The 22,635-nt window shown below is 56.7% G+C and overlaps 12 protein-coding genes across 19 annotated transcripts; 7 read left to right on the forward strand and 5 right to left on the reverse strand.

The window, feature by feature from the left end:
- Positions 1-332: 332 nt before the first annotated feature.
- H310_02106 (hypothetical protein) lies at positions 333-2,606 on the forward strand. Of its 4 annotated transcripts, XM_008865507.1 has the most exons (7): positions 365-757; positions 807-907; positions 955-1,659; positions 1,712-1,853; positions 1,904-1,939; positions 1,983-2,402; positions 2,455-2,605. In XM_008865507.1, exons 1-7 carry the CDS (start codon positions 391-393, stop codon positions 2,517-2,519), a joined length of 1,836 nt encoding a protein of 611 aa, XP_008863729.1. In that variant the 5' UTR covers positions 365-390; the 3' UTR covers positions 2,520-2,605. The 4 variants fall into 4 exon arrangements, with proteins under 4 accessions (XP_008863732.1, XP_008863731.1, XP_008863729.1 ...); XM_008865510.1 differs by having other exon boundaries at positions 333-757; positions 807-1,659; positions 2,455-2,606; XM_008865508.1 differs by having other exon boundaries at positions 1,904-2,402.
- Positions 2,607-2,678: 72 nt separating this feature from the next.
- H310_02107 (hypothetical protein) lies at positions 2,679-3,871 on the forward strand. The gene is made up of 5 exons (XM_008865511.1): positions 2,679-2,797; positions 2,850-2,917; positions 2,975-3,068; positions 3,115-3,248; positions 3,303-3,871. Exons 1-5 carry the CDS (start codon positions 2,694-2,696, stop codon positions 3,533-3,535), a joined length of 633 nt encoding a protein of 210 aa, XP_008863733.1. The 5' UTR covers positions 2,679-2,693; the 3' UTR covers positions 3,536-3,871.
- Positions 3,864-5,132, reverse strand: H310_02108 (hypothetical protein). Its single transcript, XM_008865512.1, has one exon. It carries the CDS (start codon positions 5,101-5,103, stop codon positions 3,910-3,912), a length of 1,194 nt encoding a protein of 397 aa, XP_008863734.1. The 5' UTR covers positions 5,104-5,132; the 3' UTR covers positions 3,864-3,909.
- A 1,863-nt stretch (positions 5,133-6,995) lies between these two features.
- Positions 6,996-10,172, reverse strand: H310_02109 (hypothetical protein). The gene has a single exon (XM_008865513.1). The coding sequence runs from the start codon at positions 10,097-10,099 to the stop codon at positions 7,706-7,708; it is 2,394 nt and encodes a 797-aa protein (XP_008863735.1). The 5' UTR covers positions 10,100-10,172; the 3' UTR covers positions 6,996-7,705.
- Positions 7,008-7,824, forward strand: H310_02110 (hypothetical protein). The gene has a single exon (XM_008865514.1). The coding sequence runs from the start codon at positions 7,013-7,015 to the stop codon at positions 7,646-7,648; it is 636 nt and encodes a 211-aa protein (XP_008863736.1). The 5' UTR covers positions 7,008-7,012; the 3' UTR covers positions 7,649-7,824.
- Positions 10,173-10,636: 464 nt separating the features above from the next.
- Positions 10,637-13,999, reverse strand: H310_02111 (hypothetical protein). The gene is made up of 7 exons (XM_008865515.1): positions 13,690-13,999; positions 12,577-13,618; positions 12,326-12,511; positions 11,146-12,265; positions 11,029-11,094; positions 10,726-10,985; positions 10,637-10,670 (listed from the first exon to the last, which is right to left on the reverse strand). The coding sequence occupies exon 4, from the start codon at positions 12,251-12,253 to the stop codon at positions 11,621-11,623; it is 633 nt and encodes a 210-aa protein (XP_008863737.1). The 5' UTR covers positions 12,254-12,265; positions 12,326-12,511; positions 12,577-13,618; positions 13,690-13,999; the 3' UTR covers positions 10,637-10,670; positions 10,726-10,985; positions 11,029-11,094; positions 11,146-11,620.
- Positions 13,185-13,518, forward strand: H310_02112 (hypothetical protein; the record flags this gene model as incomplete). The annotated part of the gene is made up of 2 exons (XM_008865516.1): positions 13,185-13,313; positions 13,339-13,518. 2 exons carry the CDS (start codon positions 13,185-13,187, stop codon positions 13,516-13,518), a joined length of 309 nt encoding a protein of 102 aa, XP_008863738.1.
- Positions 14,000-14,101: 102 nt separating the features above from the next.
- On the forward strand, positions 14,102-15,652 carry H310_02113. 2 transcript variants are annotated; one of them, XM_008865517.1, is made up of 6 exons: positions 14,102-14,475; positions 14,523-14,624; positions 14,668-14,950; positions 14,998-15,193; positions 15,242-15,323; positions 15,375-15,652. In XM_008865517.1, the coding sequence occupies exons 1-6, from the start codon at positions 14,119-14,121 to the stop codon at positions 15,525-15,527; spliced, it is 1,173 nt and encodes a 390-aa protein (XP_008863739.1). In that variant the 5' UTR covers positions 14,102-14,118; the 3' UTR covers positions 15,528-15,652. The 2 variants fall into 2 exon arrangements, with proteins under 2 accessions (XP_008863739.1, XP_008863740.1); XM_008865518.1 differs by having other exon boundaries at positions 14,998-15,323.
- H310_02114 (hypothetical protein) lies at positions 15,537-15,847 on the reverse strand. Its single transcript, XM_008865519.1, has one exon. It carries the CDS (start codon positions 15,796-15,798, stop codon positions 15,565-15,567), a length of 234 nt encoding a protein of 77 aa, XP_008863741.1. The 5' UTR covers positions 15,799-15,847; the 3' UTR covers positions 15,537-15,564.
- Positions 15,848-15,860: 13 nt separating this feature from the next.
- On the reverse strand, positions 15,861-19,628 carry H310_02115 (hypothetical protein). Its single transcript, XM_008865520.1, has 7 exons — positions 18,652-19,628; positions 18,329-18,580; positions 17,820-18,269; positions 17,413-17,685; positions 17,015-17,326; positions 16,754-16,952; positions 15,861-16,684 (listed from the first exon to the last, which is right to left on the reverse strand). Exons 1-7 carry the CDS (start codon positions 19,165-19,167, stop codon positions 16,050-16,052), a joined length of 2,637 nt encoding a protein of 878 aa, XP_008863742.1. The 5' UTR covers positions 19,168-19,628; the 3' UTR covers positions 15,861-16,049.
- Positions 19,629-19,701: 73 nt separating this feature from the next.
- H310_02116 (hypothetical protein) lies at positions 19,702-21,577 on the forward strand. 4 transcript variants are annotated; one of them, XM_008865522.1, is made up of 9 exons: positions 19,702-19,746; positions 19,806-19,957; positions 20,015-20,245; positions 20,290-20,447; positions 20,503-20,587; positions 20,651-20,931; positions 20,983-21,143; positions 21,203-21,342; positions 21,388-21,577. In XM_008865522.1, exons 1-9 carry the CDS (start codon positions 19,732-19,734, stop codon positions 21,407-21,409), a joined length of 1,245 nt encoding a protein of 414 aa, XP_008863744.1. In that variant the 5' UTR covers positions 19,702-19,731; the 3' UTR covers positions 21,410-21,577. The 4 variants fall into 4 exon arrangements, with proteins under 4 accessions (XP_008863744.1, XP_008863743.1, XP_008863746.1 ...); XM_008865521.1 differs by having other exon boundaries at positions 20,651-21,143; XM_008865524.1 differs by lacking the exons at positions 19,702-19,746; positions 19,806-19,957 and having other exon boundaries at positions 19,965-20,245.
- An 81-nt stretch (positions 21,578-21,658) lies between these two features.
- H310_02117 (hypothetical protein) lies at positions 21,659-22,618 on the forward strand (the record flags this gene model as incomplete). Its single annotated transcript, XM_008865525.1, has 4 exons — positions 21,659-21,954; positions 22,005-22,116; positions 22,190-22,264; positions 22,325-22,618. 4 exons carry the CDS (start codon positions 21,659-21,661, stop codon positions 22,616-22,618), a joined length of 777 nt encoding a protein of 258 aa, XP_008863747.1.
- Positions 22,619-22,635: the final 17 nt, after the last annotated feature.

Consider the following 22,635-nt stretch of genomic DNA (forward strand, 5'->3'; position numbering starts at 1 on the left):
CCTGATGTGATCTTTCCAGACAAGGCCAAGGCTACAATTCCTTCGTCAACTACGCAGAGCGGACCACATGCTCGAGGATTTCCGCAAGGCATCGTGGGCATGGGCAGAGGTCCTCCATTCGTCGATCCTTGCGCACTACATGCCGCACTTCGTGGTGGACCGACTTGCAAAGATGGTGGAGAACTTCAACTGAGGAATTGAGGAAATCCCACCGTTTCCAGCGTGTACCGGCCAGAATGCCCAAACAGCCGGTATTTGAATGTATATTTCATAATACTATTCGTTTTTGCTGAGTAGGACGAATACCCGACAGATACCAAATACCCTACTGACGACGTCCGTCATCGTCATGGATCCGATGGAATGCCGATTCTACCTACCACCACACCAATGCTGCTTCGTTCTCTACGCACGTGCAAGCCACTGCTATCTGTGGGCAAGCATTGGCACCCCCTTCCAGCGTCTATGCGAGGTGCAACCAGCTGTCTGTGCAGGTCGATGCTTCGCAGGTTTGCCACGTTCACGGGCCCTCAACACCCTGCACTCTTGGATTGCACGATCGGCGACATGCTGGACTTGGTTGCTTCCAAGCACCCTGACCAACTGGCGCTGGTGGCTGTGGAGGAAGGTGTTCGTTTGACGTATGCACAAGTACAAGCGAAAGTGCATCGGTATGCGAGAGCGCTACATTGGCTTGGTCTTCGTCAAGGTGATCGGTTCGGGATATGGCTCCCCAACACTGCCGACTATTACCTATGTACACCTTATCCTCACATGCTCAGCACGTGAACGCATTTGGTGAATAGTGCAATGGGCGACGGCAAAACTGGGGGTAATCATGGTCAACGTAAACCCGGCGTACCGTGCGCATGAGTTTGAATACGCCATGAACCTCGTGCAATGCAAGGTCACCACCTTTCTCTCGCGATGGCATTTCACGTCTGCTCTTTATAGGCCGTGCTGGTGACCCCGCAAGTCCAAACGACTCATTACTTTGACATGCTCCACGACCTGATGCCCAATCTCAAGAGCTATCACGACGGCAACGATGTTGGGACACCGTTGAACCTTCCCGAGCTTCCGCATCTGCGCTACATCTTGCATGACGCGTCCAACCACTGCGAACCGGGCATGATTGGCCTGGACGCATTGGTGGACCAAACTCCACTCAACCACGCGTTCGAGGACTGCGTCGTCGCGCCCGACCAAGTGGTCAACATCCAGTTCACGTCGGGCACGACGGGGTCTCCGAAAGGAGCGGCATTGACCCATCATAACATTCTCAACAACGGATACCTCGTCGGCCACCGATGTGGGTACAGCACCGCCGACCGAGTTTGTGTTCCCGTGCCCTTGTACCATTGCTTTGGGGTTGTCCTGGGCAACTTGGCGTGCTTGGCACATGGATCGACAGTTGTGTACCCATCGAAGACCTTCCACGCCACCAAGGCGCTTCGAGCTGTCGAGCAGGAGCAGTGCACATCTCTGTACGGCGTTCCGACCATGTTCATTCGCATGTTGAACGACCCCACGTTCGACGTGGCCAAGATGAAGTCGCTGCGCACAGGCATCATGGCTGGAGCGCAATGCCCCATCGACGTCATGGAGAAGGTGCTCGCGTTTGCCCCAGAAATGACCATTGGTTACGGCATGACGGAGGTACTTCTTCAATGAGCCCGTGCCTCCTTCAACCACGTGCCATTGCTCGTAGACCAGTCCGATTACCTTTCAGACGGCGCGCGGCGATGCACTCATGGACCGCGTCGAAACCATCGGTACCCTCATGCCCTTCACCCATGCCAAAGTTGTCGACATGGAGAACCCTGAAGTCGAGGTCGATGTTGGCCAACCCGGTACGTTTCGCGACCGTTCCTGGAGCGTTCCGTCGTCACAGAATTTTTAGGCGAATTGCTGACCAAGGGGTACTGCGTCATGAAAGGTATCGCGATTTGCTCGTGCGGGATCGAATTGACCTGGCATAGAGTACTGGAACCAGCCCGAACAAACGAAGAAAGCGATTGTCGATGGCTGGATGCACACGGGGGACATTGCCACGATGGACGAGCGAGGGTTCTGCCGTGTAGTCGGTCGGTCGAAGGACGTGATCATCCGTGGCGGAGAAAACATTTATCCGGCTGAAATCGAAGAGGTATTGTTTGCCCACGAAGCCGTTGCGAACGTGAGCGTTGTGGGGGTGCCGGACTGGGAATACGGCGAAGTCATTTGCGCATGGGTGAGCCTGCGTGACAAAAGTGGCTCCGCGAAAGTCGACGAGGAAGCGATGGCGGACGCATTGCGTGCGCATGTTCGCGGCAACTTGGCGCATTTCAAGATCCCAACATACTTTATGTTTCGGCACGACTTTCCCACGACCATCACGGGCAAGATCCAAAAGTTCAAGAGTACGTTTCGTCTCCATCCTTCCTCGGCGCTTCGTCCTCATCGTCGTGATAGTGCGGGACATTGCGATCGCTGAGCTGAAGCTGTCCATGTCGCCGCAGCACGTATCCCAAGGCTAAAAAAAGATGTCGTCACGTTATTGGATATATTCAGCCAATGACATGTTGTTTGTACATTATTTTAGCCAATCAATGGTATTTCTTCCACACAGCGGCGGTTTCATTGGCAGATTCTGTAACCGTCGTCTTTTTGCCTCACCAGCACTTCCTTCACTTGGCAATCCAACCACCAACATGAACATCTTCCAGCGCAACAAGACCTTCCGCCCCAAGAAGACGTACAACAAAGGCACCAAACGCTATGATTTGCACAAGCGCGCCAAGGCAACGTTGGGCGGGTGCGTCCTTGCTTTGTTCACGTCCGGCGTGCGTCACGAGTCTTCTAAATAGGGGCGACGTGCGAACGGCAGTCAAGCTGCCCGACAATGAAGACCTCAACGAATGGCTCGCTGTGAATAGTACGCAGATCTGCATGACGGTCCATTTTCGTTCTGACGCCGTTACGTTGACTCTAGCGGTCGACTTTTTCAACGAAATCAGCATTGTGTACGGCACCGTGCTTGAGTTTTGCAACAAGGAGACCTGTCCGATCATGTGTGCCGGCCCAAAGTACGTCGCTCGCTGCCCGGGGCGCGTGCGATTGATACTTTGTTAGATTCGAGTACCTCTGGAAGGACACGAAGGAATACAAGACGCCGGCCAAACTGCCAGCACCAGACTACATTGACATGCTCATGAGCTGGGTCGAAGACCAGCTGAATGATCAAACGCTCTTTCCGTGCAACGAGGGTATGGAATAGTCTGCGCCGCGCGTGGTCCGTCAACGTGTCCTTGCTCGCGTAGAGACGCCGTACCCCCGCGGCTTTGTGGCGGCTGTCAAGAACATCTTTCGCCGCCTCTTCCGCGTCTACGCCCACGTGTACTACTCGCACTTCGACAAGATTGTGAATCTTGGCGCAGAGGCGCACTTGAACTCGTGCTTCAAGCACTTTATCTACTTTGTCACCGAATTCGACCTGGTCGACGCTCGCGAACAAGAGCCGCTCAAGGAACTCATTGCCAACTTGGCTCGCTAGATAGCGTTCCCGTTCAATCAAAAAAAGACTCGAGCTCTCTTTCTATTAAACTTTGCCGCCCTCTGATGCACTTCGTGCGTGGTCATGGTGAAGGGGGCACGCGTGGGTCACGTCGGTGGGTGCTGCAGCCATTTCGTGGTCGTCAGCATCATGCTTTGACGAGGGCAGAGAAGAGGCTTGAAAGCGATACGAGTCGAGTGGCACCATGCTCCGAGCGACTGCAACCTGAACTGCCACAGCAATGGAGCTGTACCAGCTCCCCTCCTTGTCTTCATCCATCGTCGAGCAATATGATGATGGCGCGAACCGGCGCGATACTGCCAACTCGTTGACGACTGTAACTTCTCATTATGGTAACTTATAAATACATTCGCCTAGGCCAGCAGGTCGACTGGGGCCGCCGGGACATCGGTACCTACAAGCTCGGCAAGGTCCTTGGGACTGCTCGTTCCACTCGACCCCGATGTGTCGCCTTGTTCGTCCTTGGCGTCATCCGAGAAGTTCATCAGGTCTACCATGGGCTCCACCAGCAAATGGCCGAGATCTACGGGTTTAAGCGGCGCAGACACCCCAGCGTTCTCCGATTTCGTCGATGTGGGAGATACTTGTGTGTCGGCGCCGCTGCCGCTTGAATTCCGTAGCACGATGGGCTTTTCCCACACTGTTACCTTGTTCGCGTCGTCGCGATAGTACACCTTTCCCGTGGACTTGGAATGGACGGGGTAGTACCCCGGCTGCAACGTGTAGTCTGTCGACGCCATATCGACCCACGAGCACCCGTTGATGAACAGCGCGTACTTGGCCTCAAGCGAGCTCGCGTCGTGCAGTACACGGACGACAAGTTCGTGGTCGCTCTCGCCCATCGAGTGCTGTGCCACCCACGCTTCCTGCTTGATCTCGTCCATGAGGTCCAACGTAAGAGCCGAGTCGGTAGGCTGATCGTGACGTAGACTCATGCGATCCAGCACGAGAATCTTGCTTCCGTCTGCGCAATCTTCCAACATCAATTGATGCACTTCTCCGTCTTGGCCGAATGTGAACATCCATGACACACGCACGTCCTTTTGTTGATTGCAGTCGACGGAGAACTGGACGCGGCGGCAGTACGATGCACTGCTCCAGCGGTTCGAGAGCCCCGTAGACTCGTACTTGAGTGGTCGGTCCGTCAGTTCTTCCCACTTCTTGCCGTACACCCAGAACGAGTAAAGAATGTCAGGGTTCAAGTTGGCCCGTGCCCGTTCCAAGAATCCGAGCGACGGCAAATCTTTGATCACAATTTGAAATGGGACGTTTGGATGGGTCGGGATGGCAAATTCAAACGTCCAGGGCCCCGCTGTGAAGCTCTCGGACGCACCGATGCGCTTGCCATCAAGTTTCACGCGCTTCTTCGCCGACACTCGCGAGTGTTCGAGCGTGACAGTGTGAACCTCCTCAGAGTCGGCAAAGACAAAGCGCCAGCTTAAGCGCTTCTTCGACGAGGGGATGCGTTCGCCAATGTTTTCGATCTCGAGGCCGACTCGCAGCACGCTCGGCATCGCCAGGTCTCCTTCGTCGTGCGCGCCAGTCATGTTGGACGTCGTCTGTTCAGAGAAAGCAGAATAGGGCGAGGAAGTTGCGGAAGCCGACACTCCCATCTGGTTTGTATCCGGATGCTGGGGGAGGCGCAGCTCGATTTAAATACGACATGGAGCTTGGTATTTGTATGTAACCAGATATTTTATATCACATTCTAGTCCTTGACACATTACCGGCTCTCAAAATCCGGATAAATGGCTTCAACTTGGTGGACGGGAATTTTAAAACCTCTCGTCGCAACCTGAATACAAACTTGAAGTCAAAAAGACCGTCAACATTTTATAAATGTGTGCACATGAATTTTTGCCTCGTCGCGCGACCCCTGTCCGAGGCAGACCGCCGCCGTCGATGGCGACGCAGACAGGATCGCGGGTGTCCTTGTGGCGATTCCTGCGGCGTGAGCTGAGAGGGTCATCTGTGCTATCGTGGATGAAATGACCCTCCCAGACCATTCGATGCAGGAGTTGACCTGCGCACAATCAGCCAGAAGACAAACTTGCGCAAGTTCTCACTCGTCCCACCCCAACGGCCCAAATGGGCGCCGAATTCCCCGGTTGAGTAGTTGGAACTTGCTCCTTGACGGGATCGACCCATACCCCCACGAATTGGCCGTGATGAAGTGGGTGGGACATGGAGCTTCCACACAAGGACGCACAGTCGATCGAGATCGTTCGTAGGGGGAATTTCGCTGAAGACTCTCCCCGACCTTCACGTCGGATGAGCTCGACACAAACATTTGCCCATGGTGTTGGCGCAGTAGGCCATATCGGTCTCGACAAGTTGGGGGCATCCACTTGTACATAGGGCTACTTCATGAAGCACGCGATAGACGAGTTGTTGGCTGGGACAAAGTGTGTTGAGCCCTCGACGGGCTGGATGACGTGCGCCTTCGCCAAGATGTTATCAAAGGTACAACGGACTCCACACGGTCCTCTCGTTGTGGGGGGCGCAAAACATCAAGTCCTAGCAAGTGCAAGCTGCTTCACCGAAGGCGGCATCCGGGATGGGAAGGTCCAGTACCGCCTGGATATCGGTGCGGTCGACGGCGGTCGCCAGAGCGGTGCACCGTCGCCACGACTTCGTAGCGTGGCGTCGGCGCCAAGAAGTTGCGATCGAGTCCCCAGCAGCTCATGTAGCGTGGCGTTCCCCTGGTCAAGGACGGCAAACATCACGCCGTCGGTCTCAAAGGCCCCTCCCCCGGCCAAGGCCACCAAGATCGACGTCCGCTTGCCACCACCCACCGCCGCGTGAACGACTTCTTCCAGTAGTGCGTTGTTCACGGTGAAGTTTATGGATTTGCAAGAGGGCACCTCTCCAGGAGGTAGAGGGACGATCTCGAGAGTCTGGCGACCCCAGTGTCCAACTCGAGAAGGAAGCCGTCGATTTGGTCTACCAACCACCACCATGAGCTAGTGTTTGTGGGCATGAGGCGCGGAACCCCAACGCGAAGATGGCCGTCTCTGCCGAAGTCGCCCGAGTTGATCAAGTGTACTTGTTGTAGCAACCGCCATGCCCCCACCACTCGAGCACGACCGCTTCGCGGGTCGATCCCCGCCAGGAGCACGTCCCACCCACTCAACCGGGGAATTCGTCCGCCCATCTGCCGCGTGCCAGTGTGTTGGCAGCACGGTCGCCTCAATCGACAAATACTCCGGCGACGTGACAACTTTGTGCACGATCGCGGTCCGGACGGCGCTCGAAAACTCAACACACCATACGTTCCAATCCCATTCTACACATCTCGATCCTCCTGCACCGCGCCCTCTCCACGACGCCGCATCCCCTCTGGCGAGTCGGTCGAGGCAGCCGGCGCGGTCGCCGCCTCCGACTTTGGCCGCTTAAGTCATCCGGACGGTTTTCCTCGCTGGTCACTGATTCGTCAGAGGGTGAATCAGATGCGCCATGTGCTTGCGGCGACCTTGGCAATTCTCCATGCAACAACATTGGGTTCACTTGGTCAAGATGCCGCCGGTCCTTGGATGGATCGCGGCGGTCGCCGTCTTGTGCGTATCTGGCGTCCATCCGTCGGCGTCTGCAGATGTCCCTCCGACCAGACAAGTCCATCGTTCCCTCGGGTGGATCTCTGGCATGTACTCGATCGGGCGGGACGACGACGCAGCCACGTTTCGCCTCAGTGTCGTCGACGGATACCTAAAAGCCAGCGCCCCCGCAGCCGACGACGGCAACGGCTCCCCGCGTCGACAAACCTGGCGTGTCTTTCGCGCCCACGAGTCAGACGATCGCAATATGCTGCAGCATGTCGTGGAAGGAACGTGTCTCGACGCGTGGAGCCACAAGTGGATGAAAACCCCGCTCGTTCACTCGTTTGAATGCTCCGCGAACGAAACCCACCAGCATTGGATAGTCCACCCCTCTGCAATGGGGCACGCGTGGATTCAGCCGCACTACCTGTCCGAATGGTGCTTGACCGTCGCCTTTCCCAACGCGACCGCGTCTGGCCAGCCAGAGTTTGCCGACCCAACACTCGATCGATGTGCGGAAGGGCGACACGACCAGCTATTTTATTTCTACCCGTAGTAATGCACCATGCATGCATTATCTTGAAAGGCCCTGGCGCGTCCAGCGCAGTCGCCTTCATCGATTCATTGCCGCTTGAACTAGCGCCTCCACGACGGCAAGAACTTCCGCCGCCGTGTCTCCTTCGTTGAGAGCAGTCGCTTCGGAAGCGGCGGTCTTGGGTTGTGGAACCGCAGCTGCCGTGGCAACTCGATCAACCAATGCCACAACGAATGCTTTCACTTGGCTGGCGTCGTCTGCGTCGCCACCGGCCTTCATGGACACGGTCGATGCGGCAGAGTCTTGACTTGGAACGAACTCTGTCCTCGACTTGGTGGCTTCGCAGCGCTCCACTCTTTTCACGGGAATGCCGACATCTTGGCTCGACAGTTGAGGAGGAGTGCTATCTGTCTTGTCGAGGCCGTCTCCATGCTCTTCTCGAGTGGCAGGTGGACATGCCCACTCCTTTCCCGCCGCACTGCGTGTCACGGCTTGGAGGATCTCGTCGAGGAGGTGGGCTATAAAGGATTGAAAGGCGCCGAGTTGTGCGCGAGTCGCGTCCGACTTTGCAATGGCCGATTCCACCAACCGCCATACCTCACTCGTCACAAGATCTGCTCGCTCTTGGGCGAAAGCTGCAAGCGACTTTGTATGTGCTGCTTCCACGGCACACACGATGCTGTCAACGACATCCAAGGCCGTCCAAACGACGTGCAGTTGAAGTGCATGGGCATCTTGCACCGCCATGGCGCCACACTCGGCGACTCGCGCTTCTTCGTCTGCCACGACAGTGTATGCCTCAATGAGCTCTTCATTGTGTGCCGCATAGCTCCACTGACGAAGTATGTGGGCGCGCCAGTCTTCCACGTACATTCGGCGTCCTTCCCGAGTTATGGCAACGTCGACTTCGTGGTCCATTTCGACAAGCTGCCGCCGGTAGACCGCGCATTGGTAGACAAGTCGCTGCTCGAAGAGCTGGGTTTCTTCCGCGACATGGCGAGCCATTCTTTGAGGTAGCGTTTCCTTGGCTCGATACACATTGGCCACGAACCCTGGCGCGTGACCGAAGCATGGGCCGACGACGGGACCCAGGAGCTGCGTGCACACGCTGTCCACATGCGTGGCCAAGAGCGATTGGATCGCGGGTTCGTCCCACCAGCGCGAGACGGTGCTGTCCACTTGGCATGACACCCACAGCAGAACGCCGCCAGGACGAAGAACGGCGAGGCATGCGGTGAGGATGCCGAGTCGTTCGGGGGGACGAACAAGGTCGAGCGTCGCCTTGGCCACGATGCAGTCGACGGAATGCGCGCCGAATGTTGTGTCGAGGTGCCGTGCGTCCACCGTTTGAAAGGTTAAATATGGCTCGAGCAACGAACGTCGTGTGCTTTGTGAAGCAATGGCGTCGGCATCCGTATCGATGCCAGTCACGTTGCTGTAGCCAGCTAAGACTAGCTCATGGCAGAGGCCCGAGCGGCCGCAGCCAACGTCCACAACCTTTGCGTGCTTGGGCACATACTGTTCCATGATGGCTGGAAGCTGGGATGTCGAGAACGACATGTACCATTCAGAAGCAGACGACGACTTGGCCGCCGTGGTGCCTGGAATGCAGAAGATGGGAGGGCCATTCCATGGCAGGTGGGCCATGGACGTCGTTGTGGAGGAAAGGATCGAATGAGGGCAAGGACGAGTGGTTGCAGCAGTGAGCGAAGCTGATGGATACAGCACCGAATCGTCTTCGTCTTGATGGGTGGTTGTCTGTGGGAAAGGATGGGATTCCGTGAGAAGTTGCATCCTCTCAGGGCTATCAAGTGGCGATAGCTGGTTGACCATGGATGCATGGCGCTGGTGGTCCTTGGCCTGGACGAGACAATCCAGCCGAATACATTTCCTCCGATAGCGAGTGGTCGAGTCGTCGCTACTGTGATCCGAATCGGATGAGCTGGATTCAATGTGGAGACCAAATGACGACAGGCTCCGCCGCCGTCGTCGTCGAGGGAGTCGTGGGTCGATTGAGAAGACTCCAAGCACAGAGGAGGACAAGTGAACTGTGCTAGCTGCATGGACATCCACACTGTTGTCGGAGGAAGAGTCGGAAGGAGATGAAATGGACGAAGCGATCGTGGAGATCGCGGAAGATGACATGTTGTCCCTGGTGAAGTCTCCATCGTCGATGGATTCTATCCCATAGGACGAGTGAGACGTCGAGGGCACTCCCAGCAAGTTCGTGATCGAAGGCTCAGAGAAAACGTCCGAATCAATGATGTCATCTTCCTGGCGAATAAGGAAGTCACTTTGCTCTGTGGATGAAGCGATAGACGACACAGTGCTGCACGCATCGTCGTTTGCCTCGTGCACAAGTGCGTTCAGTCTCCGAGCGACTTCAACAAGGTCGTCCAGCTGAAGTGGTCCTTTCACCGACTGTTTGAGCCCCGTCGAATGTACGAATTCGTCCTGTTTATGCCCCGCCATGATGCTGCTTCTTCGTTGGCAGCATCCACGCTTCGTCGCCCGATGCGCCAAGAGGCCAAGGCATGAAGAAGACCTTTCACCCAAGTTATCCGGATTTCGGATAACCGTTTTACTGTTCATGGTTTGAAATGACATGGGCCGAAGCGGTGGAAGTTGCGCTGCGGAGGCATGTCCATGAGCGAACCCACGACTCTGCCACCGGACTTGCAGTGACGCTGGATGCTACGGAGGCACTTGTGCCCGATGCCGTGCGAAAGATCAAGGAAGAGTTGACAAAGACCCTCTTTGACGTCGTGGAATTAGTGGTGCCATTGCTTAGACCCAACATGCATCACTTACAACATGCCCCAGTCGTCGTTTCCGCAATATTTCGAATGGCCTGCCGCTGCGCGCAAGACAGTGCAGATTCGTTTCGAAGCGCCGCGACGCTCCTGGCTCCGTTCACGGTCCAGTATTGCTCCCATCCTACGTTTGAAGTTGCACAAGAGGCGCAAGCGTGTTTGCATGTGATGACGGGCCATTGTGGATACGACTTAGGTCCCATCTTTGCGCACTGCTGCACGGAGAACGACTGTTTCCACTTTGCCCGTCAAGTTCCTTACATGACCAAATATTGGCGTCCCCACCTCGTGCTTCCATTCCACGATTCCATCGTCCAAGTTTTGGGCACGTGTGTGCGTGCCGTTGGATATGTTGGGCGATGGTATGGCTACCATGGCTTATGCGCTCTGTACGCCTGTCGGCTTGAGCATGAGGCCGCCTCGGCCGCGCCTTTCGCCACGTTGGGTCTCACCGACGCCAACACAGTTGAGCTAATTTCGCACTTCCCCTTCTCGTCTTTGGCGGTGGCCCTCCAACCGTCATCGCCCCTTGCGTCAGTCTCGTCCTTTGCGACAGGTCACACTTCAGGCCTCAGTGATTCCACGTACGCGAGCAACGCAAACGTTTCCTCATCGGGGTCGTCGCCGACACCCACGAATGTTCCCGGTCCCATGCTGCGCGTGTTCTTGAGTCAAATCAAAGATCAGCACGCGTGGAGCACAAACCAAGCGGTTCTTGCTGCCGACGCAAGCCTCCGTGAACAGTACCAGCCTCTCCTCGATGTTGCAAGGTTACGCGCCGCCGCGTTAAGCGAGTCCGCAATGAACTCCAATTCACTCGTCGTCTCCTGGACTTGACTCTAATCCACACAAGAAGCTTGGATAATCTCATTCGCCTGGGATACGTGGCATGGCCATCCACCGTGATGCGCACTGGTGCGAGACCGCGCCGAGACCAACAAGTCGATCGGCTTTATCACATTGTCGTCCGTGCTGCATTATTCAAGAGGATGTGCGTGTGCATTCGCTCGCTTCTGACTTGTGGTGTGCAGACGAGATCTCCCCCTCGAGCTTTCGTACGTAGCGAGGCCATCGAGAGCATACCTGTGCACGAATGATTCCACGCGGCCCATGCACGGTGCGCGGCCAAGCCGCGTTCGCGCGCCAAAGGGATTCATTGTCGAATTTGCCGATGCCGTCGTCAAGCGCCGCCATGTTGGTTGCCAAGTTGACCCAGCGCGAAACTCGCCACTTGATCCAGCGGTTGCGGGCCGTGGGGTTGGACAAGTACATTGAACTGCCGCAGATTGCTGTCATGGACGACGCCACGTCCAGTGGCATGTCGTCCGTGCTGTCGGCGTTGTCCTGGATCCCGTTTCCGTCTGCGGGCACCCTCACAACACGATGCCCGACACGGCTCATTCTTACACAAGCCACGACGGTCTCGGGAACTGTGCGTTTGTTGCGCTTCAAGCCGGCGGTCATCGCCGCCGACACCAATCCATGCTGTTGAAGAGGTCACGGCGGCCATCGAACACCTCACCCAGCAGCGTGTTGACGAAGGACAGACGATCAGCGACGACCGGATCGAGATCCAGTTGCACGGCCCAGACTTTCCCGACCTTACCTTAACCGATTTCCCGGGGCTCGTCCGGTTTGTCGGTGACAACGAGGACGGAGCCATGATCAACCGCGTGGACGCGTTCGTCCATCGGCATTTGGTGCAAGATCGAACATGCATCTTGGCCGTCGTTCCCGCGGGCGTCGATAGCACAGCCATTTTCCAAGCGGCCGACGACGCTGACCCCGACGGCACGCGCACGATCTCTATCATCACCAAGCCCAACTTGGTTGACCCGTCGACCTCTTGATGAGCGCCACCGAAGCACAGGTCTATGAGATGCACCTCGTGTGGTCTCAAGTGGACCCGGCGTTGGGTGGGACGACACGTTTGGCGGTCAAGTTGACAGCGCTGTTGATGGACACCGTGTGCAAGGCGCTGTCGACGGTCATGAACGAGATCCTCGCCCAACTCGAGGCTTGCTAGACCAAGGTGCGCGTCCTCGGGGAGCCGATGGATTCGCCAGCCGTGCTACCATTAAGAAGCGTGTGCACGTGATCGTGCATCAATTGGAAGGCGGCGCAGGTAGTACCTACCACAACAAGTTCTTCGACGACGACGCTGGCAGCAACAAGTTGCGTGCACACGAACGACTGGCCGAGGCGGAGTTTCAAGCGGCGATCGAGAACATTTCCGTCGTGGATGCGGCCGAAGTCGACACTTCCAAGCGCATCGTAGCTGTCGGCGACTACGTCGAAGTGAGCTGGACAGCATCCATTGGGAGGTGGATCAAGTAGCCGACGTCAGCCGCAGCGGCAGTAACGACGGCTGCGCTCACGCCGTATGTGACCAAGTGGCTGCACCCCATGCTCAAGCTGTTCGAGGCATATCAAAAGCTCTTGAATGGCTTTATCACTCGCGTCATTCGGTCCGCCAAGACGAAACCCACTTTGGAGAGTCACTTGCGGCAACTTGCCAATGGCACTCTGGCGCAACTTGCCACTTGAACGTTGGTTAAGCTCGACAAGGTGCTCGAGACAGAGAGCCGTCCGTACACGATGAACAACGAGCTGACGATGGCGATGTACCAAATGCGAACGCAGCCATGCTCGACGCTCTCGACGTCATGACGGGAAGGTAATTTGAAACACACCTCGTTTTGGCCGGTCCTTGCATGGGACTCTTGGGGCAGCTTCATCTACCTATGGGCGACGACGACGCCGCCCGTGTCCCGATGGGAGTTGTGAAGGCGATGCTGAAGACCCACACGGGCATCGGTGCAAATTCCACCAACGACCAGTACGCGAAAGAGTTGTATCTCGCGATCCAAGCGGTTTATCGATGTCGTCCCGATGGAGCTTGAATCGAACTACGTCAAGCCGTTCTTGTCCGCTGTGTACAACCAAGCGTCGGAAACGACGGACGGCGTTCTCGAACGCGTTATCACGGACAACATCGCCGATGTCGAGCGGTATCATACCTTGACGAACCAGCTCAAGACTCTCGAGGCGGCCAAGAGCATCATCCACGCTTACTGACTTAGCTGGGCATCGCAGTGGGCTCTCCATTGAACATGCATTTTCTTTGACGTCTTAGTTGGTGTCCTCGGCACCAGAGTAGCTCCTCCATGGTGAAGCTCTGCCATGCCCGCAGCGAAAATACGTGAATTTTCCACTTGATCCACGTTCTCGCATCCTAAACGTGTGTACCATGGACTGCCCTCGCATTGCACGTCGAAAAGTAGTTGGCCATCGAAGTCGCATGCCTTGGGCTACGTTAGAACTCGTGAAACGTGAATTGCTCGTGGTTGGTGCGCCCTGTTCCGTGCTCCTCTCCACTGAACGCCGGCCATCAGCAAGGCGGGATCTTGAGTCGTAGGCATGCACGGCGCTGTGAATGGTGGTTGCGTTCGGCTGGACTGTGAACTCGAGTGAGTGGAGCGCAGGTTGAGCGCTTGCCAAGCTAGCTGCTCAGCGTGACCTCCGTTAAGTTCTCAACGGCGCGATCCCTTCGGAACACGTTTCAGTTCTAAATGAAGCGACATCAAATATTTGTATAAATGAGAAATGGAGATTAAATAGATGAATGCAGGACTGGCTTAATGGAAGTTGCATTGGAATTGCAGAATTGGTTTGAGGATGATCCCTGTCGGCGCTGCCCCGGTGAAAGAGTCCCTCGTGTCAAGGGTCGACAAGGTAATGGAACGCTGGAAAAAAGCGACCGCTCCAATGAAGGCGAAGTCGAGTCATGAGTCCATTCCACATGCAGTGCAAGCTCCCAAGGACGTGTTTACACAATGCCATCCGAACAACCGTGCCGACTTCCAGGCGCGGGTAGACACGTATTCATCGCTGTACTGGTTTGCCAAGCCTGCCGAGTTGAATCTCCTCACGTGCGCTCGCTTTGGATGGATCAATACTGGTCCCGACGAACTGGCGTGCAAGTGCTGCCATCAAACCGTGTTGTGCCGCATCGACTCGCGACTGGGACCCGAGGTACTCGCAGCCTCACTCTTCACCCTTTCAAAGTACTGCCGCATTAGGGCGCCAGGAAGGTTGCGGAAGGGTTGCGTGGATACCTCACAACGCATCACTTGGACACATGTCCATGGAAACACAATCCATCGCCCAAATCCTTTGCCCAGGTCTCATCTAGTTACGTGAATGCCGCCTCATCTTCGGACACAGGTCAACTTTTGGACTCCGGAGAGCGCATTAGCAGAAGTGCATGCGACCATTCAACTCGGCATCACTGCATGGCAACTCCATCGTCTGAGCTTGCCCATTCAACTCGACGATTCATTCCAGGCAGACCTGCAGCATCATTTGGCCGTACCGACACTGCGCGACGTGGATGAGGTGCTGACGGCACTCGTCCGTCAAGTCGACCCCGACTCGCGTGTCGAGGATGCCGATGCAGTGGTTGTGGCATGCCTCGTTTTGTGTGGGTGGAAACCAGCCATCACAACACGTACTCTTGGGTACACCACCTTTCAACCTTTCATGATGTAAAAGTAGTTGGGAAGACGAGCAGTGGTGGTGCGGTACCTCTTCGTTGTGCGCAGTGCAATCGAACATGGGCCTTCCCAGTCCAGGACGCTGCGGACGAATCTCGTGCTGCGCATGCGCATGATGTCGACGGAACTCCTTTCCCCAAGCGCGTCAAGAGGAGTCCTTCTGTGGCAAAGCTCCACCCATTGCATGAGCACAGATGGTGCGTCTAGCCAGGTCTGCGGCTTTACGCCATGCTCACGGGTTGCAGGTACTGCCCGTGGCTTCGACCAGCACATCATGGAGATCAAGACGACCATGTTGACGTCCCTGGGTGGTTGCAGTGTGTTCAGGTACGGCGGTTCACCATGATGATCGATTCAAGCAACGGATCATGCGCGCAGGCGGTGAAGGCGACTCTTCATGACACGAGCGCATCGGCAGACAAGGCGGTGTCTACACTCGAACACGCGGCGCAGTCGCAAGGCGACGGCGACAAGAAGAAACTGCCGGCCGCCGCTCTCGCTGCCGTGAAAGCGCTGCTGGACTTTACCTAGCGACGATAGTTGCAATATAAAGGCCGACGTTCATCGCTTATCTCTTCATGTACTCGTTTTCGTTCGGCTCGGGGGGGTAATCCACAGCTTTGAAATACGCTTGGGACGCTACAAACTGTTCAATGTGGTGGATGTAGCGAAGGCGGCGCAGTTGTGTATGGGCTTGGAACTCCGTTTCGTTGAGGGGGTGGATAGATTCGTTGGGGTTGACGCAAACTCGACCGGCCACTACGCGCTGACGCTTTACGTGGGAAGCCAGTGGGGTGTCCATGCCAATGGCGTCGTCGCCGCGCGCAACGATGTTGATGCAAATGTATCCCACCCAGTTCGAACTCAACCATGACGAAAATTCGCATTAACCAACCAATCACATCTCATTTGGTTTCAATTTTGACCAATGAGAAATTGTCGCAATATTTCTTTTTCAATTGCACGCGCCATGCCGATGGACTCAGCGTCCGACGAGCGGCACATTCGAGGAGCAACGATGGCCAGGAATCTCTTGCAATGCTCGCGTTCATTTCAAATGTCAGAGTTCAGAATCTCGTGACTTGTTAGCACCGCTGGACTGGTTGGATCCTCCATCAAGGCACGTTGAATATGGCGGTGGGAGGATCCGGCACCCCCAACGGCCGCCGCGCCTTCCTTGGCGATCTCAATCAGGTCCAAGAGCTCAGCACCGTAGGGATCGTATCCAGGAATGGGAAAGTCAAAGTGCCCGCGGAAATTGAATCGCACTCGCGCCGTGGGGTCATGTGATGCAAACAACGTCACTGCTGGATACAAGGCGTAGTTGGCGCTGTGCAAGAGCAGCTTCTTCAGGCCATGTGTGGCGCCTTCCTTGTTGTTGTGGCCAGACGCGTTCAAGTTGCTGGAAGGAGGACCAGGAACGCTGACCAACGTCCCGTTCAAGTAGAACGTAACGAATGGTTCGGTGGCGTCTTGATCGATCGCGCACCCGATCACGTCGCCTTGGCGGCAGCACGGCATGCCGCTGTGTTGCTTTCCGTTGATGTAAAGCATTCCAATGCCCCCGCTGGTGGGAGCGGCGTCACTGGCAGCGGCCACTGGCGGACCCGACACATTTGAATCCGACACCCACATGATCCCAAAATCTTTTCCATCCTCGCCGGGCGTCAGTCCCGGTATGAGCATGCCTATGGCAGCTCCGTTCAGCTCAACCAAACTGCGTCCAGCCATCGAAGGAACGGCTGAAAGCATCGTACCATAGCCATTTTTCATCCCAAATCGTGCCATCGGCCCTCGCGGCGACGGTGGCAGCGGCGCCGTTGGTCCGGCATCTTGTGATTCCTTGGAAGTCTGGCGGGACTCGTCGAGCGGTCCCCATTGCATGGGCGACTGCCGCGGAACTTCCCATCCAATTGCGACACTGCCGCCCGCCGCGTCCACACGATCGAGGGTTACCTCGAGGAACGCACACAGTCGGTCATCTCGATCGAGGCCATAAGGATGAACTTGATCGATACCTCGAACATCCACCGGCCGAACTCCCCCGCTCGGCGCGACTTGGTTGCCAAAGCGGTGCAGTACCGATTCGCGGATTCGAGCTCCACGACGAGATCGTCCCCGGTCAAGGTAACATGATTTGTCATGAGAGACGCATCGAGCTTGACACGGCTGAACTCGCGGCGGCGGTCAACTTCCTTGGACAGAACTTGGGGATACGCCCGCGTGGCGAGGCCGAGCTTGATGACGCTTGGTGACATCGTTTCGCTCGCCAAAGTCGACAAGTCGAACGCCACCCGCATGACGTCACGTAGCGTCGCGTTTGGAAGGGCCTGCGTGGCCAGCATGAGTTTGAACCGGCGCGCGTGATGCGTTCGGCGAAGTCGACGATTTGCATGCAGGGGAACGCTGTGCCTACCTCGAGCTCTTTTGTGAGTGCGATGAGCCGCGTGTGGATCTCACGCATGAGCAAGTCGGTGAAGGCAAACCCTGTGCGCGATTCCTCTTTCAAGTCCTTGATGTCTTGATCGGACAAGTGCTGGAGCAGCGCGAGGATCGTGTGCTCGGCCAGGAGCGGGCTCGTGAGTTCTCGGCGTAACGCAAACTGGAGGAATCGCTTTGGTTCGGTGAGGTAGTGGATGCATGCTGTGCGGAGCCGCTTGCAGTCGAGGTCTTCGGCCAAGAGGAGAAGCTGCCGACATCAGTAACCACGTCACAACGTAAAATTCTTCACGGAATGAAAACAACGCCATCAAGCCAAGGCAGTGTGGCTCAGGATGGTTTTTGCGCATTCATGCTGATGTCGCGACGGGTTGGCAGTCGTACCTGGAGCAGCTTGTCGGACGAGCCAAAGACCGATTCGACTTGCTGCGTGTTGACTGCCATTGCGTGTTCGAGCTGGAGCATGGTCAAGTCCATGGAATCGCGATGCAGCTCGAGTGCTCGCAGCCGTTCGTGCTCGATCCGCGCCACCAACGAGTCCCGTCGGTCGGCGTACTTTGCGTGGATTTTCTCGACTTCGGCCCGCAGTGTCGCCGCGTGCATCGCGTGCACTGCGGCCAGGTCATTCTGCAGCGCTTGATCGAGGAACGCAGTCGTCCGCGTGATCTCTCGCTGCCGCGCATTGTCCAACACGCTGACGTAGCGCTTCGCCTCGGACGCGTACAGTCCGTTGATTTCGTCGTTGGAGAGCCGATTGATCTTTTGGATGGTGTCGTACTCGTCCAGGATCGTCAGGCGGCGCTCGACCGCTTGCTGGTCGTTCGCAAACAAGACCTAGTCGAGTGCAAAGTCGGACGCATGCTGGTGACCAGTCGATGGTGGTGTTCACGTACGAGCCGCGCCATGACAGGTTGACTCAGGTGGTCGTAGCATGGAATCGCATCGTACGCTGCCACGTCATCCGTGAGGACGAGGCGCTCGCTGGTGGTGCCCACGGCGGGGTAATACGTCATCGTTCCGTTGGTAAACTGTCGCATGCCGGTGACAGGATCGGGCGTCAGAGGCGTGGCGGCAGCGTCGGTGAGGAAGCGGTCGATGACGGCGGAGCACTTGCGCAGCTGCATCTTGGGCACGTCCATGTCGTACTAGACAAGGCGTGGATAGATTCGTCAAGAGAAGCGCCAGGCAATCAAGGGGAACTTTGCGACGCCGTTACCTCTGGAAATCGCTTGCTGTGGACTTCCAGGCGCAGCCAGTCGTCGACTAGCAGCCTGCCCATATCGTACGGGTCGTGTCGGGGCTGCAAGATGCTCTCCAGACCCGTCGACACTTCGACGAACGCGGCATACTCAGGTCGCAGGGTCTCCTTTGTTACCACGTCGTGTTTGGACTCGACGGGGGTTTGCAGCAACGTGCTGATGTACATACGGAGAATCCCGTGGTCTGGACTAGATGTCTGGAGGTTGGCCATCCGTTTGTTGACCTGCGCTATGCTGCGCTCGACGCCAAATGTTGAACAAAACGCGCGGAGGAACTCGGCGTCAGTTGCCCACCGCGGCGGCGCAAAACACTTTTGGCGCACGATGCACAGGTCTTCTTCGACCGTGAAGAATGGATCGGTCCAATTCGCACGGGGAGTTTCGGCGTCGAGAGGTGATCCCGTTCGAATCGTAAGGACGGGGGCAGACGCACTCGACACAGCGCGGGACGTCGCGGTCGTTTGGAGCTGCATGTTGAGATGTGTAACCGCAACGACCGTCTCAGTTACACAGCGGCCACGCGGACGAGCCAAAGCGTCCGCCCCCCCCGTGTAAGCGACTCAGTTTGCACACCAATGTTCTCAAGAGCTTCCCCCGGACACACTCCGTGGCATGGAGAATGCAGTGACCACGCTGCTCCAGTTGTGGCGTTGTCCATTCGCCATGAGGTGGATGGTAAAAACGCCGACAATTACTCCAGATCATAGGCGGGATTCATAGCATCATGGAGCCGTTTGAATACGGTGCGCAAAGCCGATGCGACTAGAACACTTGTCGCGCTGCAATGACCGAGCAGGCAAAAGGCTGCAGAAGCGATGACGGCAAGGGTGAAGAAAGAGACTTGGCCCCAACTAGGCATGACGTCCCACGCCATTCCTTTCAGGGGTGCTTACTTGCTTGAAACAGCCCCTTGGTTTCCAACACGCCATGAAAGTTCCGGAGAGATCTACGGGCATGTTGCGAATCGGTTACATCGAAGGCTGCCAATGAAACAGTCGAAACCGACACCGCTATTTTCAACCTCGAACCGCGCGGCGATGGCCACGGCACAGGTGGGCGATGCCCCTGTGCACGCGTGTGGCTGATGATATTTGATTTGTTCTCTGACTAGCTGCCGTCTGGAGCGGCGCCGTCGGCACCAGGGCCTAGCCACGGCGTCGGCGGTGGCGACGTGTTCAACAAAGACACGTTTCTAACGGCACTTCGAGACGCCTCGGGCGACGGCGGTCCAGCCATCGTTGCCGCGGCGTATGAGCCCAAGGGGTAAGTATTTTCTGGCAATGCGGCACGCGCTGTGGAGCTGACGTGACAGGTGGGTAGGATGGCGAGTGTGCGTGAAAAGTACACGCAGCTGCACGGGGTCGTGGGGTCGTTGTCGGAGAAGATCACAGCCGTACTTGTGCGCCAGGAAAAGGATTTCCTTGCCGCGTATCGAGCGCACATGTACAACGTCCAAAAGGAGCTCCATGACACGAAGGAGAAGATCCTACGTAACGAAACGCTTGAGAACAAATCGGAGAAGATCAAGTTGCTCGAGGAAGAGCGGGACTGGTACGCAACGATGTTCGTGTCGAGGGATGTTCACGTTGATGAAGGTATCGCAAGGAGGCGCTGCGGCTTGATACGTTCACAACCAACATGAAGAAGGACTTGAAACACTTGAAGGAAAAGCTCGAGTGCATCGAAGAGGACCGCGACTGGCTCGAGAAGCAATTGAAAGCGTCGAAAAAGCAAAACAAACTCCTGCGCGCAGGTACGACTTGCCGGCGTGTGCCACCACCGTCTCAAGGTGTCGGGTGAACATGCAGAACTCGAGATTCGTCTGGCCAATCTGACCAGCCAAGCCGAGGACGCGATGGCAACGCGGCCGCCTTCCCCGGCAGTGGACGACATGTACGATGAAGGACAAACGACGCGCCGATCCTCGCCCGGACGATTGCCATGATTGTTCTGTAGGGAGCACAACTCGTCGGCAGGTCTCCAGCTTCCCTTGGCGGCGGTCGAGCGCGAGGAACAATTTCGCAAACAGATTCGACAACTCAAGCGAGAACTCCTCGCGAGTAAGCGAGACGTGAACCGTTTGCGCGAAACAACGAGCAAACAGCAGAGCAACGAGCTCGAGGAGTTTTTCGTCCAGAGCATCGATGCCGTGAAGAAGGACATTGTGCGGCGCCGGAGCCACATCCGAGACAGCAAGACGCGACCGATCCCGGCGCTCAAAGCAGAGCCCGTGCCAGGTATGCCGCTTGTACGAGTCGGCACGACGTCTGAAGTCGGGGGATGGGTAGATTGCGGGCCTGAAATGAAGGAGTTTACGGCCGCCGACCGCGTTCGCGTCATTGAGCGCCTCTTGTCGCACGACGAAGTGCTTTCAATACTGTACGACAACTTGTTTCCATCGCACGAGAAGAAGCCGCCGGACGGAACAAAGGCTCCGTTGCCCGCTGTGGTGAGACCAACCAGCTCATCGCTTGCCGTGGTTGTCGAGAATCCCACCGGATTGGATAGGACTCGACCAAGAAGCCACAACAACAACCTGCAGGAAGTGGCGCAGCGGCGGTGGTGGCAAGCCGGGAGTTGGGCAATGGCGTTGGTGCCTCCAGCCTTCCCCTCGATACGTCAACCTTGGAGTATTTGAAACTGGGAGGGTACGTTCGCCATGCCCTTGTACGAGTGACTAGACGAGTCTGTAGTGGGGCGGCGTCACTTCGATGAGTGGCATCGTGCGCCACGCACGATTCCATAGCGTTAGATCGTTGACTGTTGTTGTAACGAGCAACAAACCTCGTTGGTCCCTTACTCTCCACTTGACTCTGTTGACAGGAGCTTTGCAGCACGCAGGTCGGTCGTCGTCTTGCTGCCGCTGGTCCCGTTGTAGCGCTGATATCGCCACAGGGTGTTTGGAAACATTCCCCAGTCCACTTCGTCGTTCACATGGCCTGGGCTGGCCGTGCTATTTTTGGGATGGCATCGGCGCGACTCAACCATGACGCACGCCTGCCTGTGGATGTGATCAACGACATGTTGTATCAAGGGGGAGGTGGTGGTCGGTGCACGTTTGGGTGCCAGGCAGCGTTCAACGACACCCTTGCGGTTGCGGCGACGCCCGCGCCGCCTATAAAACACGCTGGCGCCGCCTCGAGTCGTCGTCATGACCCCACCCTCTTTCGCACAACTTTCAAATCGCCGCTGCAGCTCGATCTCAAGATCGAGTCCGCGTCGAAGAACGTGGCAGGCCTCGGACCGTATGCCCCTCCAAGGTGTGTGCGCTCTCGACTTGTTCACTCCATCTCCTCCATCTTGGATCTAGCTCCCACGACTTTCGCCCTGTCGATGGCGAAAACGTCGACAAGGACGACTTTCGCGCCAAATTCACGCTGCCGTCCAACCAAGATCTTCGTCGCCAAATTGCGCAGGACCAAGTACGTTCCATGGCACAACTCGTCGTGTGCCGCACCTTGTGTCGTGGATCGACGTGATGCTTGTCGAATGTAGGAAGGGTACCTGAAAGGCGCATCCTTGAAAAACGTCATGTGCGATCGATACGACCCCAGTCAAGATGGCAAGCCGGTGTTGCCACTCGTTTGATCAACGCGCGCTGGGCTGATGCCGGTGGCTGGGGATGTGTAGGACTTTCGCTTGCAACTGCCACACACGTCGACCAAAACGGGCAACCTCAACTTGCGTTTGCAAGTGACACTGGATCAAGCTGGGTTGTTTCACGGCGGTCAGAGTATTCGCGACCACCGATTCCGGCGCGATGACGACGACCCACCGGTGCACAACCACCGCACGTACACGGCCCTAACACCGCCTTGTGTCCAGGTCGACGCGCCGCGCTTTGAACTCGAATTCAAGCCGACGGGCAAAGGCTACGGCTGTGTGGACATGGGGTCGAAACGCAGACCAGACAGCATCACGTAGTACGAGAACGGGTTCCA

Source organism: Aphanomyces invadans (genome assembly GCF_000520115.1).
Source record: "Aphanomyces invadans strain NJM9701 unplaced genomic scaffold supercont1.3, whole genome shotgun sequence".
Taxonomy (NCBI): Eukaryota; Oomycota; class Saprolegniomycetes; order Saprolegniales; family Verrucalvaceae; genus Aphanomyces; species Aphanomyces invadans.

Bases quoted from the DNA above. Each gene is read 5' to 3' on its own strand.
- H310_02106 (XM_008865507.1), top strand. From the start codon at position 391: ATGCTGCTTCGTTCTCTACGCACGTGCAAGCCACTGCTATCTGTGGGC. The intron at 1,854-1,903 runs GTACGTTTCGCG...CAGAATTTTTAG, and splicing joins GGTCGATGTTGGCCAACCCG to GCGAATTGCTGACCAAGGGG. The intron at 1,940-1,982 runs GTATCGCGATTT...GACCTGGCATAG, and splicing joins GGGGTACTGCGTCATGAAAG to AGTACTGGAACCAGCCCGAA.
- H310_02107 (XM_008865511.1), top strand. From the start codon at position 2,694: ATGAACATCTTCCAGCGCAACAAGACCTTCCGCCCCAAGAAGACGTAC. The intron at 2,798-2,849 runs GTGCGTCCTTGC...TCTTCTAAATAG, and splicing joins GCCAAGGCAACGTTGGGCGG to GGGCGACGTGCGAACGGCAG. The intron at 2,918-2,974 runs GTACGCAGATCT...CGTTGACTCTAG, and splicing joins CGAATGGCTCGCTGTGAATA to CGGTCGACTTTTTCAACGAA.
- H310_02108 (XM_008865512.1), bottom strand. From the start codon at position 5,103: ATGACTGGCGCGCACGACGAAGGAGACCTGGCGATGCCGAGCGTGCTG.
- H310_02110 (XM_008865514.1), top strand. From the start codon at position 7,013: ATGTGCTTGCGGCGACCTTGGCAATTCTCCATGCAACAACATTGGGTT.
- H310_02109 (XM_008865513.1), bottom strand. From the start codon at position 10,099: ATGGCGGGGCATAAACAGGACGAATTCGTACATTCGACGGGGCTCAAA.
- H310_02111 (XM_008865515.1), bottom strand. From the start codon at position 12,253: ATGATAGAGATCGTGCGCGTGCCGTCGGGGTCAGCGTCGTCGGCCGCT.
- H310_02113 (XM_008865517.1), top strand. From the start codon at position 14,119: ATGATCCCTGTCGGCGCTGCCCCGGTGAAAGAGTCCCTCGTGTCAAGG. The intron at 14,476-14,522 runs GTACTCGCAGCC...CTGCCGCATTAG, and splicing joins ACTCGCGACTGGGACCCGAG to GGCGCCAGGAAGGTTGCGGA. The intron at 14,951-14,997 runs GTACTCTTGGGT...ATGTAAAAGTAG, and splicing joins GAAACCAGCCATCACAACAC to TTGGGAAGACGAGCAGTGGT.
- H310_02114 (XM_008865519.1), bottom strand. From the start codon at position 15,798: ATGGACACCCCACTGGCTTCCCACGTAAAGCGTCAGCGCGTAGTGGCC.
- H310_02115 (XM_008865520.1), bottom strand. From the start codon at position 19,167: ATGCAGCTCCAAACGACCGCGACGTCCCGCGCTGTGTCGAGTGCGTCT. The intron at 18,581-18,651 runs GTAACGGCGTCG...CGCCTTGTCTAG, and splicing joins ACAGCAAGCGATTTCCAGAG to TACGACATGGACGTGCCCAA. The intron at 16,953-17,014 runs GTATCGATCAAG...GCGTTCCTCGAG, and splicing joins TCGGCCGGTGGATGTTCGAG to GTAACCCTCGATCGTGTGGA.
- H310_02116 (XM_008865521.1), top strand. The intron at 21,144-21,202 runs GTGAGACCAACC...CGGATTGGATAG, and splicing joins AGGCTCCGTTGCCCGCTGTG to GACTCGACCAAGAAGCCACA. The intron at 21,343-21,387 runs GTACGTTCGCCA...ACGAGTCTGTAG, and splicing joins GAGTATTTGAAACTGGGAGG to TGGGGCGGCGTCACTTCGAT.